Raw genomic sequence first — 16,057 nt, 5'->3', positions numbered from 1 at the left:
CGTGCACTCCGGGTCTGGTGTAATCTAGTTGACATAAGTTTTCGGAGAAGGTTCCCAGAATGCTGGCATGACCGCATCTGACGTCCCTCCAGGGCAGGATAGCGTTCAGCCTCACTGCGTTGCAGCTTGCCTGGAGTCTGCCATACAGGTCTATCGGAAGGAGGTTGAGCATGACTTCTAGGGCCTTTGTGGGTGTGGACGGGAGTGCCCCTGAAATGAGCATTGCTGCTGACCGCTGCACCCTGGTCATGCTCGAAACTAAGCTGTTCCTTTCAAGTGCCAGCCACCATACTATGATGCCGTAGAATAAAATAGGTCCTACGACCGAGGTGTATAGCCAATGTAATACCCCACATCTTTCCCACGGCTGCCTTAGAAGCATAGAGGGCGGTTATCGCTTACCTGGTTCTATCCTCGACGTGCTTGTTGAAGTTTAGCTTACCGTCCCAGATGGCGACAAGGTATTTTACCTCCGTTGAAAGTTTGAGGCTCACTTTATTTAACAAAGTAGGTCTGAAAGGTGGTATTTTGTAGCTCCTGGTAAATAAAAACATTTCGGGTTTCGAAGGGTTGACTCTGAGACCACGACCCGTAGACCAGTCTTCCATACGGTTCAGCGCGCTCTGCAATACCGACGGTATAAAAGAGTATAACGTTCATCCCACAAGGCAGATGGCACTCTTTTGTGATTTCGGGTTTAATGATGATCAGGCTCAACCTCAAATCGCTAAAAAACGCCCTTTACCTTTACTTTTGTGCATTAATACACATACATATTTACTTATGTCAAAATATGCCTAGCCAACGCAAAGATGCCAAATGTAATTAAGTTGATAACCATATGCTTTAAAGGGACGTAATAAAATTTAGTTTATATTGCTAATAGTTGATAATATGCGCAAAGACGTAAGACAATTATGCAGGTACTAGATCTTCCTTTAGCTTTTGCTTAGTCATTTTTGTTTTTGCACGATTGAGGACTGCAGCATGTGACATAGTCAAGGAGAACCAACAATGTTTGCAATTGAAATTAAACCAGGCATGCTTAACGAACGAAACGATATCATTTCGTTACGATAATCAACGTTAATAAACGAAACGAAGTCACTTCGTTTCGTTTATTAACGTTAAGATCGTCAAATTAACGTTAATTTGGCGTTCTTAACGTTAATAAACGAAACGAAATGACTTCGTTTCGTTTATTAACGTTGATTATCGTAACGAAATGATATCGTTTCGTTCGTTAAGCATGCCTGAATTAAACAATACAACTAAGACCACTTTTACAAACGGGATTCCGAGAAAACTTGCAGTTTCAACAAGTTTGGACCAAAGAGATAAGGGTGTTAGAGTCGCTGGTTCCATATTTCAATTGAAGCGATTATTGATTTCATGTGGGGACACCTTCCAGGAGGATATAGATATGGTATGACGGGGTTGATTCTGGATAAGTAGGAATTCATCAATTACAGTATCTAGGCGAAAGTTGAGCTATAGTGACGCGCGTCTTCCTGAAGCTCAGGATTTTTGTCTTTGAGAACGGGGTTATTGTCGGCGTAGTCTAACATAAAAAGCCATAGCAACGCTTTCTGCGCTAACACCATCGTTACTATCCGAGGAAGGCTCCGTTAGGATACAGCCAAAAATATATCCCCTGGCTGCAAATCATCCAATAGGCACCGTCCGCATAACACCCTGGTTGCCAGTTCTTGGTCACCAACATCATGAGTTTGAACGGCGTAGATGAAGTCCCCTAGACCGCTCAGCCACATAGTTGGGCGCCATGGAGTTTGGCTAAGCCTTCACCTCATCGACAACGTGCCTATCCTAGTGATCGTACTTTTCACATACTTTCACATCATAATGCAATATTTAGGATACTTTTCTTGATGGGGCAAAGATCTAGATATTTAGAAGTCCCAAATAGATGATGTCGAACATTGCGACCGGTTTTTAAGTAACTTATCATTGAGCTAGAGATCTAGGTATTTAAGATGGAATCATTCGGGCAATTTTTGACAGCCTTCAAATTGAGCTACAACTTAATACCATACATACATAGATCGAGGTTTAGTTCTGCTTATAATAAATATTGTTAAAATTAAAAAATCCAAATTCATCAACAGTATGTCTGTGTTTAAGGACATGTTGTTGTTGTTGTTGTTGTAGCGATAAGGTTGCTCCCCGAAGGCTTTGGGGAGTGTTATCGATGTGATGGTCCTTTGCCGGATGCAGATCCGGTAAGCTCCGGTACCACAGCACCAATAAGGTGCTAGCCCGACCATCTCGGGAACGATTTATGTGGCCACATTAAGCCTTCAGGCCATCCCCTCCCTCCCCACCCCCAAGATCCATGAGGAGCTTGGGGTCGCCAGAGCCTTGTCTGTTAGTGAAACAGGATTCGCCGCGGATAGGTGAGGTTGACAATTGGATTTGGAGAAGCTATATATTGCGCTGGCAACCTGAAGGGTTGCGCTACACACCCCTTGAATCTGGTATTTTAGTCGCCTCTTACGACAGGCATACCTACCGCGGGTATATTCTGACCCCCTTACCCGCTGGGGGTTTAAGGACATCTTTTTCATCAGTTTATATAGAGGAAGTGTTTAAAAGGATTGTATGTTTAGTTGACCGAGTGCAGTGATCACCAAAGTTGAAACTGTTATTGCGTTGATAAGAGTATTACCATCGTAGTGGTGGTGGTGGTTTAGTTGTTGATTAACGAGCAACGAGGCAAGATGTATGCACGCAAACTTGTCAACACTCAACGCAATTAAACAACAGCCTCCTACAATGTTGCTAGAATGCTTGCTGAGTGACTACTAAATGAAAGAGAATAATAATATATGTGAAGGGGGCGAGAATATTTATTTCATTAACTGACGGCCTTTGATCTAGAGTACGCCTCCGCTAAGAAGACTAAGCTATTGAAATATGTATCATTCTCGATCGGTTGACTCCAATTTTGTTGCTGAAACACATAGCTAGGTTTCTAGATAATATTCTTCGTTGTCAAGAAATATTCGGTTTTGTGAACATATTTTAATTTTTATAGTTCTTTTAGAACTCTTCGACTAACATTGTAACGAGCAGATAAATAGAAGTAAACGTTTCGAGGGCGATTCAATACATCCGTACGTTATAATATCATACCTGAGTTGGTTGCAATTGTATTGGCAAATGCACGATCAATGAATAGTTTTATGCTCATTCATTTGTTGAAATTTTCACATTTTATTATTTATTGATTTAATCAAGCGCAATGGTTCGTTCAAAAGAGCTTGGAGCTCGAATATATTCACAACATTTATATACATCCATACATATAGTACATGTATGTGTTGAAATGTATTTTAAGTACCAGCTTGTGCGGCACAACTTGACATGCTGATCCAACCACCATCGCGACGATCAACCCACGGACAGCGGCTTAAAGGTGAATTAAAAATCAACTGCAAGCTTACAAAGTTTTAAAATCATCGATCCAATCCACTGTATATTCCAAGCCTTTGCAAGATACGGTGTAATGCGCCGTTCGATAAGTTAAAATATGTTTGGTCGCCCATGTAACATTTTCTTTACGATATTAATGACTGAAAATTAGTTTATGTCAAATGCAGTTCATATGTGTGCCCACGAGGATGTACACTGCGGCTCATTGGAATAACCTCAATAAGTTTTTAGTTTAAGTAACTTATGCGAAAACAAGGTACCTGTTGTCAACCATCAAAGAGTCAGCGCATTTGCGCCATGGAAACCACGCCACTGTTGACAGCCATAATAGCGAAATAGTAAAATACTTTGTTTCTTGGGGAACCAGCATTAACACTAACAACAACATCAGCGCTGAAATCCAGCGAGAATCACTCTTGCCAATAAATTCTACTTTGGACTAGGTAGGCAATTGAAAAGTTAAGTCCTCTCTCGGAATCGTGCTCTACAAGTCACTTATCGTACCCGTCCTGCTGTATGGTGCAGAAGCATGGACCATGACAACATCTGATGAGGCGGCTCTGAGAGGGTTCAAGAGAAAAGTTCTTTGAAAGATATGTGACAGTTCAAACACTGCGGAAAGATGATGCTCTTGCCAAAAATATCGGAACCCGCATATGGAAGCAGAGGAAACGATTTGAATTCTCTTGCTGCGAATCTAATTCTGAGAAATTTGAAACAAGAGAATTCAAAGCACTTCACACTGTCGATAGAAACACTTTCTGGACCGGAGCATAAGACCTAAGAACAGACTCCCCAGCGGGTTAGGGGGCTTAGAAAATACCTACGGTAGGTATGCCTGTTGTAAGAGGCGACTAACGTGTCAAATTTATTCAAAGGGTTGTGTAGCACAACCCTCTGAAGGGGTTGCCAGCGCAATATATAGCTTCTCCAACCCAATTTTCAACCTCACCTACCCGTGGCGAATCCTGTTTCATTAACAGACGAGGCTCTGGCGACCCCGAACTTCTGGTGGATCTAGGGGATGGGAGGGCGGGATGGCCTAGAAGGTTTCATGTGGTCATACCAAATCCTTCGCGAGATGGTCGGGATAGTGCCTTTATGGTGCTTGTTACCGGAACGTACCGGATCTGCATCCGGCAAAGGACCATCAACATCAATAACACTCCCCAAGGCCTTCGGGGAGTGTCCATATCGCCACAACAACAACAACCTAAGAACAGAAATTACTTTTGAACTTCCATCTCAGTCCAAAGAAGCTTTTGTTGTGAAGAGTTATTTTTCTTTCGACCTCAATAATAGCGTTTCGATAAAACACTTTCAAAGCTTACTTTAATTATGAGCAGGGCTGCCAGTTTTAAATAATGCCAAATTAGGAAATCTGAGTTGTTGTAACAATGCTGTCGCTACATCCAATTGGTGCAACCACTCACAAATTATCATCAATATCGTCTAACGGGAGTCCGAGGAAACTTCCTGTTTAACGGGGTTCTACCAAAGAGAAGTTCATGCCATATTGCAAATTGAAAAGGTGGTTGGTGTTATGTGAGGACACCTTACAAGCAGAACATACGTCGAGTATGTCTGGGTTGATTCTGTATAAGTAAGAGTTTAACCTATTACGCGTCTCCCTGGAGAGGTTCCATTCCTCAACTGCGAGTTCGGGGTATTTCTTTTTGAAAAAGGGGTTCAATGTGTAGATGATGCTCCGGAGACATAAGACGACATTCCGTGGCAGTTCTGAGCATGGTATTTTGACAGGCCTGAAGTTTTTCCAGTGTTTTTCGTATTTTAAACCTTCCGTGTATTTTCCTTTCCATTCCTTTCTTTTCCTTTCCTTCACACTCCCTTCCTTTCCTGTCCCTTTCTTTCCTTACCACTTCTTTCCTCTTCTTACTTTACTTTCTTGGAAAATGCTATAGTAATCTGGCAGCTTGTAGGATCTGTTTATTTCCGGATCAGCACAGTATAACGCAGAACCTATTCGTTCCATTAATTTGGAGCCTTCGGTGTATACGTGTACGCCTTGTCTGCCATTTGGACACCCTTGCTTGAATAATCCACCTCTATTGTGGCTGTAAGAGCCCGTTCGAAGCGCAGGTAGTCTGTTCGGCCAGCAATTGATGACAGTATATTACTGTGGCCACATAGTCTGGGCTCAAGCTTCCTCAAGGCGACTGGCGAAATTTTTTAAAGATAATGTTTGGCATAAATTTTGCCGGGAGTTGTAGCAAGGGCCATCCATAAAATAAACGAGCTTCTAACCTTCTTACCATGGTAGGCGTAATCCTATTCATATACGTATGTAAATCGGGGTTTTCATGGAAAATAATAGGTTTCTGCCGAGTTTCTTATTAATCTCCTGATTAAGTATTGGTACAAATAAGCCAGATCAGGTGCGCAAGGCAGATTTTGCAGGGGGCTGAGTCCCTTGAATCGCAGCTATGCGGATATTGTACCGCTTCATGGAGTTCATTGTCTCCGTGATCTTCCCAGTTGACCCATTGCAGTTTTACTGCAGTATCCTTAAGACCAACGGGGAAGACGTCGTCTCTTTTGGGGTAAGGGGCAGGGTTTCGTAGGCCGCGAGCAGCAGTGGGTAGTTGTTATGGTTTGCTGAGCAGCGATGCTGCTAGAAGTTGGTGGGGACGCTAAGGCGCAGACTACGGGGTGACCTGCGCGTGAACAGCAAGATGCCACTAAAGTTCTGAAGAAATGAAGGGGCGACTAATATTGGGATCTAGGTCAGAACACCCCGATCGATGCAAACACCATTTGCGCGTGACACACCGACACGAGTGTGACCGTCCTAAAAATGTTCGTTTCCGCCACACGCAGCAACACCATTTTCTGGACAAAGGTTTGGTTCCGAAACAAGAGAGTATGGAGCAGTTCCGCATACGTTGAGTATGTCTGGGTTGATTCTGTATAAGTAAGAGTTTAACCTATTACGCGTCTCCTGAAGTTTTTCCAGTGAGTTTCGTATTCTAAACTTTTCGCGTATTTTCCTTTCCATTCCTTTCTTTTGCTTTCCTTTACACTCCCTTCCTTTCCTCTCCCTTTCTTTCCTTACCACTTCTTTCCAGTTTTTACTTTATTATCTTTTACTTTATTTTTCTTTTCTTTTCTTTCCATTCATTTCCTTTTCTTTTCTTCTCTTTTCTTTTCTTTTCATTTCTTTTCTTTTCTTTTCGATTGTTTTCCTTTCCTCTACTTTCCGCTCTTTTCCTTACCTTTAATTGTATTATTTCATTTTATTTTATTTTATATAATTTTTTAATTTTATTTTACTTTATTTTGTTTATTTTGTTTTAATTTTATTTTATTTCGTTTTTTTTTATTTTATTTTAATTTATTTTTCTTTATTTTATTTTATTTTATTTTATTTCATTTTATTTTACTTTATTTTATTTTATTTTATTTTATTTTGATTTACTTTATTTTATTTTATTTTATCGAATTTTATTCTATTTTATAAAGTTTTTTTTTTATTCTACTTTATTTAGCTTAATTGTTTTAAATTATATTTTAATATAAATCTCTCAATAATGTTACAATCAACAAAAACCTACCAATAATTTCAACATAAACCTGAATACTTAATCACGTGCTTTGTTTTTGTAAACACTTTGTATATCAGTATGCATTTGGTCATGCTTCCTATCCTAGTTCTATATTTCCAACAAAAGAGCAGAATGTATTCACATCTTCTTGCTGTGCTTAAAATTTAAGTTATAGGTGCTGTGTTTGTGCTTACTACTCAAGCAAACTTTTACTGTTGAAATATTCTCTTAAGCTGGAGTCATTGGTGCCGTTTGTCGTATCGCTGTAGTCGTATCCCTAACGTAATCAGCTGTTTATCGTTACGACGGTAAACCAAAACCCAATTGGTTGGCTACGATACGGTTACGACCTTAGCGGCACCAATAATCGATTGCATTGATTCTCATAAGATTGGTCGAATCAGCTGTTATAAGGTTACCGATACGGTTACCGATAAAGCACCAATGTCTCCAGCTTTACTATGCTTACAACAAGGGGATTGCTTCAGAGCTTACACACACAGCTTCACCATATACTCACACTTACAACGTCTGTGTTGGCATTTGTAATGGCTTCATTTTTAAATTCATATATAACTTTTAAGAAATTTTTTTTAATGGCCTGCACTGCTCTTTGAGGAGGTTCATTGATTTATATGCATTTGCTTGTATCAAGTTTTTTTTCGATTGAGCCATGTCCGTCTGTCCGTCCGTCCGTCCGTCCGTCCGTTAACACGATAACTTGAGTAAATTTTGAGGTATCTTGATGAAATTTGGTGTGTAGGTTCCTGGGCACTCATCTCAGATCGCTATTTAAAACGAAGGATATCGGACCATAACCACGCCCACTTTTTCGATATCGAAAATCGAAAAAGTGCGATAATTCATTAACAAATATGAAACTTGGTAGGTGAGTTGAACTTATGACGCAGAATTGAAAACTAGTAAAATTTTGGGCAATGGGTGTGGCACCGCCCACTTTTAAAAGAAGGTAATTTAAAAGTTTTGCAAGATGTAATTTGGCAGTCGTTGAAGATATCATGACGAAATTTGGCAGGAACGTTACTCATATTACTGTATGTATGCTTAATAAAAATTAGCAAAATCGGAGAACGACCACGCCCACTTTTTAAAAAAAAAAATTTTAAAGTCAAATTTTAAAAGAAAAGTTAATATCTTTACAGTATATAAGTAAATTATGTCAACATTCAATTCCAGTAATGATATGGTGCAACAAAAGAAAAAAAAAAAGAAATTTTCAAAATGGGCGTGGCTCCGCCCTTTTTCATTTAATTTGTCTAGGATACTTTTAATGCCATAAGTCGAACAAAAATTTACCAATCCTTTTGAAATTTAGTAGAGGCTTAGATTCTAGGACGATAACTGTTTTTTGTGAAAAAGGGCGAAATCGGTTGAAGCCACGCCCAGTTTTTATACACAGTCGACCGTCTCTCCTTCCGCTCGGCTGTTAACACGATAACTTGAGCAAAAATCGATATATCTTTACTAAACTCAGTTCACGTACTTCTCTGAACTCACTTTATATTGGTGTAAAAAATGGTCGAAATCCGACTATGACCACGCCCACTTTTTCGATGTCGAAAATTACTAAAAATGAAAAAAATGCCATACTAATATACCAAATACGAAAAAAGGGATGAAACATGGTACTTGGATTGGTCTATTGACGCAAAATATAACTTAAGAAAAAACTTTGTAAAATGGGTGTGACTACTACCATATTAAGTAGAAGAAAATGAAAAAGTTTTACAGGGAGAAACCAAAAGCCCTTGGAATCTTGGAAGGATAACTGTTCGTGGTATTACATATATAAATGAATTAGCGGTACCCGATAGATGATGTTCTGTGTCACTCTGGTCCACATTTTGGTCGATATCTCGAAAACGCCTTCACATAAACAACTACCACCACTCCCTTTTAAAACCCCCATTAATACCTTTAATTTGATACCCATATCGTACAAACAAATTCTAGATTCAGCCCTGGTCCACCTTTATGGCGATATCTCGAAAAGTCGTCCACCCATAGAACTAAGGCCCACCCCGTTTTAAAATACTCATCAACACCTTTCGTTTGATACCCACACGACACAAACAAATTCTAGAGTCAGCCCTGGTCCACCGTTATGGCGATATCCCTAAATGGGGTCCATCTATAGAACTATGGCCCACTCCCTTTTAAAATACTCTTTAATACCTTCCATTTGATACACATGTCATACATACACATTCCAGGTTTACCCTAGGTTAATTTTACTACTCCATAGCTCTCAACTGAGTATATAATGTTCGGTTACACGCGAACTTAGCCTTCCTTACTTGTTATATATAGATAAAGGTCTTTAGAATAACTTAATATTTGAGGAAAATATGGAACTCTACGCGATTAGTTACGTAATTTGGTTCTCTTGCGGGAGTGGTTCATTTCAATATCAATGTCACTGCATGTGTTTTGGCCGCAACTGCTATAGAGCAGTATCTGCAAATACTCGCGCTAAATTGTAGCATATGTTGAATCCATCTAAGCGAAATAGTTCTTTTATGAGCATCCTTAGGGTAGACTTTTAAGACACCGTACGAATCTCAAACAAATAAAAAAAATTTAATTGTAAAAGTACCAAGAACTTTTTAACCAGTCATACCCGCAGGATATTTGTATTCATGAGAATTTCATATCCATGCCGAACAACATATTCACATATACACGCATGGAACATTTTCTACTCTAAATTATAGGCTGCAAAATTTGCGAATATTTCGTGCCGTTCTATGTACAAACATACATATCATGTAGAAAGATATGCGAATAACTAATTCCAGTATCTGTATAGGAGCTATAAAATTATGCGGCGAAAAAGTGCAATTTTAAAAATAAATATCAAAATGATTTCTAGCCGATTTAAAGGCGATCAAGTTGTTTTCTGTGAAGGTGATGAAGACTTTGCTACATGTACATACATAGATATACTTCATACATATAAAGATTGATTATATATGTATTAAGGTAACCCACCTTTGCTATTAGTGCCTTTGCTATCACAGCGACTTTTGTCGTCTTGCTGCGATTCCATTTTGGCCGCGTCCACTTCATCGCCAACGCGCACACTTACTACTTCGTCTTCATCTTCGTCCTCGCCTGTTTCAACACCATCATCTTCATCATCATCGTCTTCACCATCATCTTCATCGTCTTCATTGTTAACATTACGATAGTCATTGCCGCGTTTCGTTGGCGATGCCGACGATGTTGCTGTCGTCACGGAGCTGGATGAGCGTTGTGCATTGCCACCACTGCCAATTAGCACACTGGTCGTTTGCACGGACGTCAATGCATCCTTATGGTATGAATTATGGCGGTTGCGTGTTTGTATGCCAGCGGCAGAAACAGCATCTGAATTCATTTGCTGCAATATTGTTGTAGTAGCTTGACCGCCTGGAAATGTAGCATTACGTTTATGGCGCCCTTTGGATTTGGGAAATGCAGCCAATATATTAAGCCACCATTTCGATTCTTCGAGGCATGTGCCCTTCACGAAAGTCACACGATCCGGTGCTGTAATGGCAATTGAATTCGTATGGCCAGTCACATCCTCCGCCATTGCGACCTCAAGCACTTTGGTCATATCAATGCAGGCCTGTGGCACCGTTTCGGGCTGTGGAATTGTAAAATGGAAAATAATTTAATATTTAACATATTTTATAATATTAATAACAATAACATAAATATATGTGAGTATATTAATGTATATGTGTACAACACAAAGTTTAAGATACATCTTCGAAACGGTTCAACCGATTCTCATAAAATTTTTTTGAGCATTTTGAGTACGTCTGAGGAAAGGATCTGGTTCAGGAGCTGGGGCTGAGACTGTGGCTGGGGGTTAGAATAAGGGACGGAGAAGATTAAAAAGAACTAGAAAGAAAACGAGGGAAGGAGAAACAGACTGGGAAGTGATAAGAGTTACACGAAGATAGAGAGATAGGGTTAGATGGAGCGGAGGGCCGAGAACGATTAGGACCTAGAAAGAAATAAGGGATAGAAAAGACGGAGAGGGCAAAAGAAACACAAAGAGAAGAGTCAATAAAATGACAAAGAAAAGAGGGAGATGGCGAAGGAGAGTAAGCAGTAAAAACTTATTAAAAGTTATGCAGCTAGACCAAAGTTAGGGCAGTATTAGCTAGTATAACGGTAGAATTTGTTATATTTATACCTTTCATAGAAATGAAATGGTATATAAAGTTTGTCACGAATCTCAAAATTGTAAGTACTCCAGTCCTTAAAGAGATAAACCCACCAATAAGTAAACAGAATCCATCAGGTTGACAATTTGGTTTGATTTAGCCATGTCGTTCTGACTGTTTAGACGAAAACTAGTCCCTCAATATTCGAGACATCTTTTTGAAATTTGATCACTAAAGCATACATATGTTCCCCATACAACCAATTTTTGTCAAATCTTCCTCAATTTATCAGATAGAAACTTCAAATGTCACCAAATGCTTTCGTAAATGGCATATGTTCTTGTTTATCAAATACTTACGTTAGGGTGGGTCGATTTATTAACCGATATCGCGCGATAGGATTTGGTCTCAGGAAAAAAAGTATAAATAATTTTCGAGCCTGCGAAATTTCATCGATTTTTTCGATTTTTATGCATTTTTATTTTTATTTTCAAGGCTTCAAATCATTTTTTATGTATTTTTTTTAGTGTCAATTGGCGTAGTCCCAAGTGAATTCATGCGCTAAAGATGATGGTAATGCAGTTTTTTGAAAAAAATTTCTTTTCTGGAGATTTAGAAGAATTTTTAAAATGAAATTTCGCAGGCTCGAAAATTATTTTTTTGGGGTATGCTTAGGTTAGGTTAGGTTAGGTTGAACTGGCCGGTCCATGAGGACCTTGGGTCCGACCCACCCTAATTTACGCATACGTCACGTATTGTTTAGATAAGTAATTCATAACAAGAAACGTGAAAATTTGTAAAAGGATTACATGAAACCTTCTAGGCCATACCGCCCTCCCATCCCTTAGATCCATAAGGCACTTGGGGTCGCCGGAGCCTCGGGTGTTAAAGAAACAGGATTCGAAACGGGTAGGTGAGGGTTACAAATGGGTTGGATAAGCTATATATTGCGCTGGCATCCCCTTTAAAGGGTTGCGCCAAACAACCCCTTGAATCAATTTGGTATTTTAGTCGCCTTTTACGACAGGCATACCTGCCGCGGGTATATTCTAAGCCCCCTAACCCGCTGTGGTATTGCTTATATATATCTATTCTCTATGTATTACACATCTTATACAACCGACTATTCGGATAAAACGCGTGGGAAAAGAGCATGGCTCAGCTTTCATCATGAGGTATGAAGTCTTCGGCATAACTCACCCAGATACTATCTCGGTCTAGAAATAAGCAGGTCCTACAAGAATTTAGGTAACTGCAGTGTATTTCAGGCGCAAATAGTAGGTACAGGCATGATTAGAGCCTTTAAGAGTAAGATTTTTGTTCGTCGATAGAAGATTTTACTTTTAAGCTCTGGCCAAAAAAGGACTTGTTGGCAACAATCAATTCCAACTTGGATTGCTAAGCTGGCATGGCTATCCCTGTTCGTTGTTGCGAAGTTCTTCAGAACTTCGAATTCATATACGTCAACAGGGCGGCATTGCTGACAGCAAGTACTTCGTCTTGTTTTCGGATATTAAAATTAAAAAATTGATCATATCTCTAAAGAGAGAAGACTGACGGCTTATGACGGGCGTTCTTACCGATAACTACATGTTGACATCACTTGCTTATAAATTATGCACGGGAAGTGACAGCAGATATCGTAAAGGCGGTTTTTAAGAAGAAATGATAGATCACGTTCTATGTTTGTACCCTAAGCTCGCGAGGATAAGGCAGCGACTGCTGCGGATAGCACTGTTACCCAGTCTCGAAACAGCAACTGACCGAGAAGTACACCATCTTTGACCAAGATAATATTTCAGAAATTTTTCATTCGGGGAAATGGACCACGGGCCTACCTATTTTAAATAAAAATTGTGTATGGTGCCATTTTATTGAAATTCAATGACTAACTCATTATTTGAGGAACTTTTCTTTCCGGGAACTAAAACAGAGATAGACGTATTGAGATTCGGTTAAGTGGTATCACTTTTCCTAGCTTAATATTTCATAAACAATTCCTGCCGGGCAAAGTATCAGTGGTCGGTCTGATATTCGGGACCCTATTCTCTTGTAAGTGTACCAGGGGGAGGGGAAGGAAAAAAAAGTGGGATTAGGAAATGGAGATTAAATTGCAGAAAGTGCGAGGAGAAGATATGAAGGAAAGGAAGCCAAAGAATGGGCGGAGATGAAGAAAAATAACGAGAGGTTGAGGGAGAGGAAGAAAGTGGGAGTAGAAAACGGGAAATCGAAAGGGGAAAAATAGAAGGAGAGAGTGAGATCAAACATTGAGAAGAGGAGGGAGAATAAGGAAGATACAAAATTTCTTGCAGAAACCTCAAAATGGGGAATGCCTCTCTTTACTGAGAGTGTTGGTACATCGCCGGGAGGACTATTGTCATGCAGGAGAACGTCTCAACTATCTATCTATATCTAATATATAAAATTCTTCTGTCACCGTTTTAGAGGCTGAACTCCTCCGAAAGGGCTAAACCGATTCTCATGAAATTTTGTGAGCATATTGGGTAGGTCTGGGAATCGGCCAACGTCTACCTTTTTTTCGCTACGTGCCTAGGGTCTTGAGATCAAAACGTGGACCCGGGTACCCCTAGAATGTGTTTATACAATATGGATATCAAATGAAAGCTGTTGATGAGTGCTATAGTACAGGATAATTTACATACCCCTGGGAGGCTAGGGTCTCGAGATATAGCCCAAAACGTGGACCCGGGTACCCCTAGAATGTGTTTACACAATATGGATATCAAATGAAAGCTGTTGATGAGTGCTATAGTACAGGATAATTTTCATACAACTGGGAGGGTAGGGTCTCGAGATATAGCCCAAAACGTGGACCCGGGTACCCCTAGAATGTGTTTATACAATATGGATATCAAATGAAAGTTGTTGATGACTGCTATAGTACAGGATAATTTTCTTACGCCTGGGTGACTAGGGTCTCGAGATATAGGCCAAAACGTGGACCCGGTACCCCTAGAATGTGTTTATACAATATGGATATCAAATGAAAGCTGTTGATGAGTGCTATAGTACAGCATAATTTTCATACAACTGGGAGGCTAGGGTCTCGAGATATAGCCCAAAACGTGGACCCGGGTACCCCTAGAATGTGTTTATACAATATGGATATCAAATGAAAGCTGTTGATGAGTACTATAGTACAGGATAATTCTCATACAACTGGGAGGCTAGGGTCTCGAGATATAGCCCAAAACGTGGACCCGGGTACTCCTAGAATGTGTTTATACAATATGGATATCAAATGAAAGCTCTTGGTGAGTGCTATAATACAGGATAATTTTCATACAACTGGGAGGCTAGGGTCTCGAGATATAGCCAAAAACCTAGAATGTGTTTTTGCATTATGGGTATCAAATTGAAGCATCTGATGTATGTATGCTTTAATAAAGTGAAAGTTTTCCACCGCTGAGTGACTAGGGTCTTGAGATATAGGCCAAAACATGGACCCGTATACACCTAGAATGTGTGTGTATTATGGATATCAAATGAAAGCTGTTGCTGAGAGCTCTAAAGTTCATTGTGATATTCGAGTCACATCAACCTGGCAAAACTAATAAATATGCACGCGAAGCCGAAATAAAGACAAGAATTAATAATACCCACATACCTATTTACATATGTACGTCCTATTCGATTTGCCTGAAATTTCGTATATAAATTTGCCTATATTAGTAGTTACGATGCCTTTTTCCGGGAAGTATACCAGAGACGGACTGGGACTGGGATTAGGACTAGGACTGGGACTGAGACTAAGACTCGGAGTGGGACTGGGACTGAAACTCGGAATGGGACTGGAACAAAATACATACCACCCTCTGTGACTGGCAATAAGAGATGAAGAAGAAGGAGAAAAACTTGAGAGAAGAGAAAGAGAGAAGCAGACCGAGAAAGAGATAGAATGAGACGAAGATGGAGATGAAGCGAAAAAGACGGAGGGAGGAGTGAATAAACAGGTTAGGAAAAAGTGTATAGGGATAGGGCAGAGTTAGACAGAACAACGTCTGCCGGGTCTGCTAGTATAATATATAACAATGATTGCGAATTATAAAACTGCACCTGTGTTAGTTAAATATAGTTTTGTAGACGTTTATGAAAAAACGATATTGAAGTCGGTATGGTGAAGCAGGTATTCAATGTTTGATATAGAGATTTCAGATATAAGAAATTGAAGTGAGAGTGGGGGTTGGAGACGAAGAGGGAGTAATAATGGAACTGGGAGTGTGAGAGGGAGCAGCAGTGGGTCTAGGAGGGGAAGTGGGAATGGTAATGGGAGTAGGAATAGGAGTACAAGTTTAATTGGGTTGGGATTGGGTTGGAGTGGGAATGGGAGTGCGAATGGGAGTGGGAGGGGAAGTCGGGGGGTAGGAATAGGAATGTGACTGGGAACGGAAGTTGGTTTGGGAGTGGGAAGGAGATAAACGGAATAAGGCATGGTTATAATAAGAAGAAAAATGAAATATAAAGTAGAAAAGAAAGGAGCGAGACCTATTTTTTAAATGTAGGCAAACAAATTTTCGGCAGAGCAAAGTTTGGCGGGTACTCTAGATTTTATTATGAAAATAAAACTTTTCTTCAGAACGCGGTAAGTTTTCTAAATGAAAACGAAATATTTTGTTTATTGAATTAGCGCTCATTTCCCTCTAAAACAGTTTTTTGTTTATCCAATCTAGAGAAATATTTTTAACTATTTTCTAATATTTAGCCTCTCCCTTTCACGCCGCACTAACAATAAACACGTCAACTTAACTGCTCGTTAATATGAATTTATGTAGCACGTTCGAATATTTTAGTGCACTTTTCATGTAACGATATTATTTTCTGCAATCCTTGCCTTTGGCG

At 39.7% G+C, this 16,057-nt stretch overlaps 1 protein-coding gene across 14 annotated transcripts in view; it reads right to left on the bottom strand.

Annotated features, from left to right (window-relative positions):
• The window catches only part of osp (outspread), a 418,306-nt gene that overhangs the window by 46,100 nt on the left and 356,149 nt on the right, over window positions 1–16,057 (bottom strand). For all 14 annotated transcript variants that reach the window (XM_067765574.1, XM_067765584.1, XM_067765576.1 and 11 more), the window contains one exon: window positions 10,029–10,668. In XM_067765574.1, coding sequence (XP_067621675.1) covers window positions 10,029–10,668 — 640 coding nt within the window. The remainder of the gene's footprint in view (window positions 1–10,028; window positions 10,669–16,057) is intronic.

Source organism: Eurosta solidaginis, chromosome 2 (genome assembly GCF_040869045.1).
Source record: "Eurosta solidaginis isolate ZX-2024a chromosome 2, ASM4086904v1, whole genome shotgun sequence".
NCBI lineage: Eukaryota > Metazoa > Arthropoda > Insecta > Diptera > Tephritidae > Eurosta > Eurosta solidaginis.
This window is presented reverse-complemented; position numbering and strand designations above follow the sequence as displayed.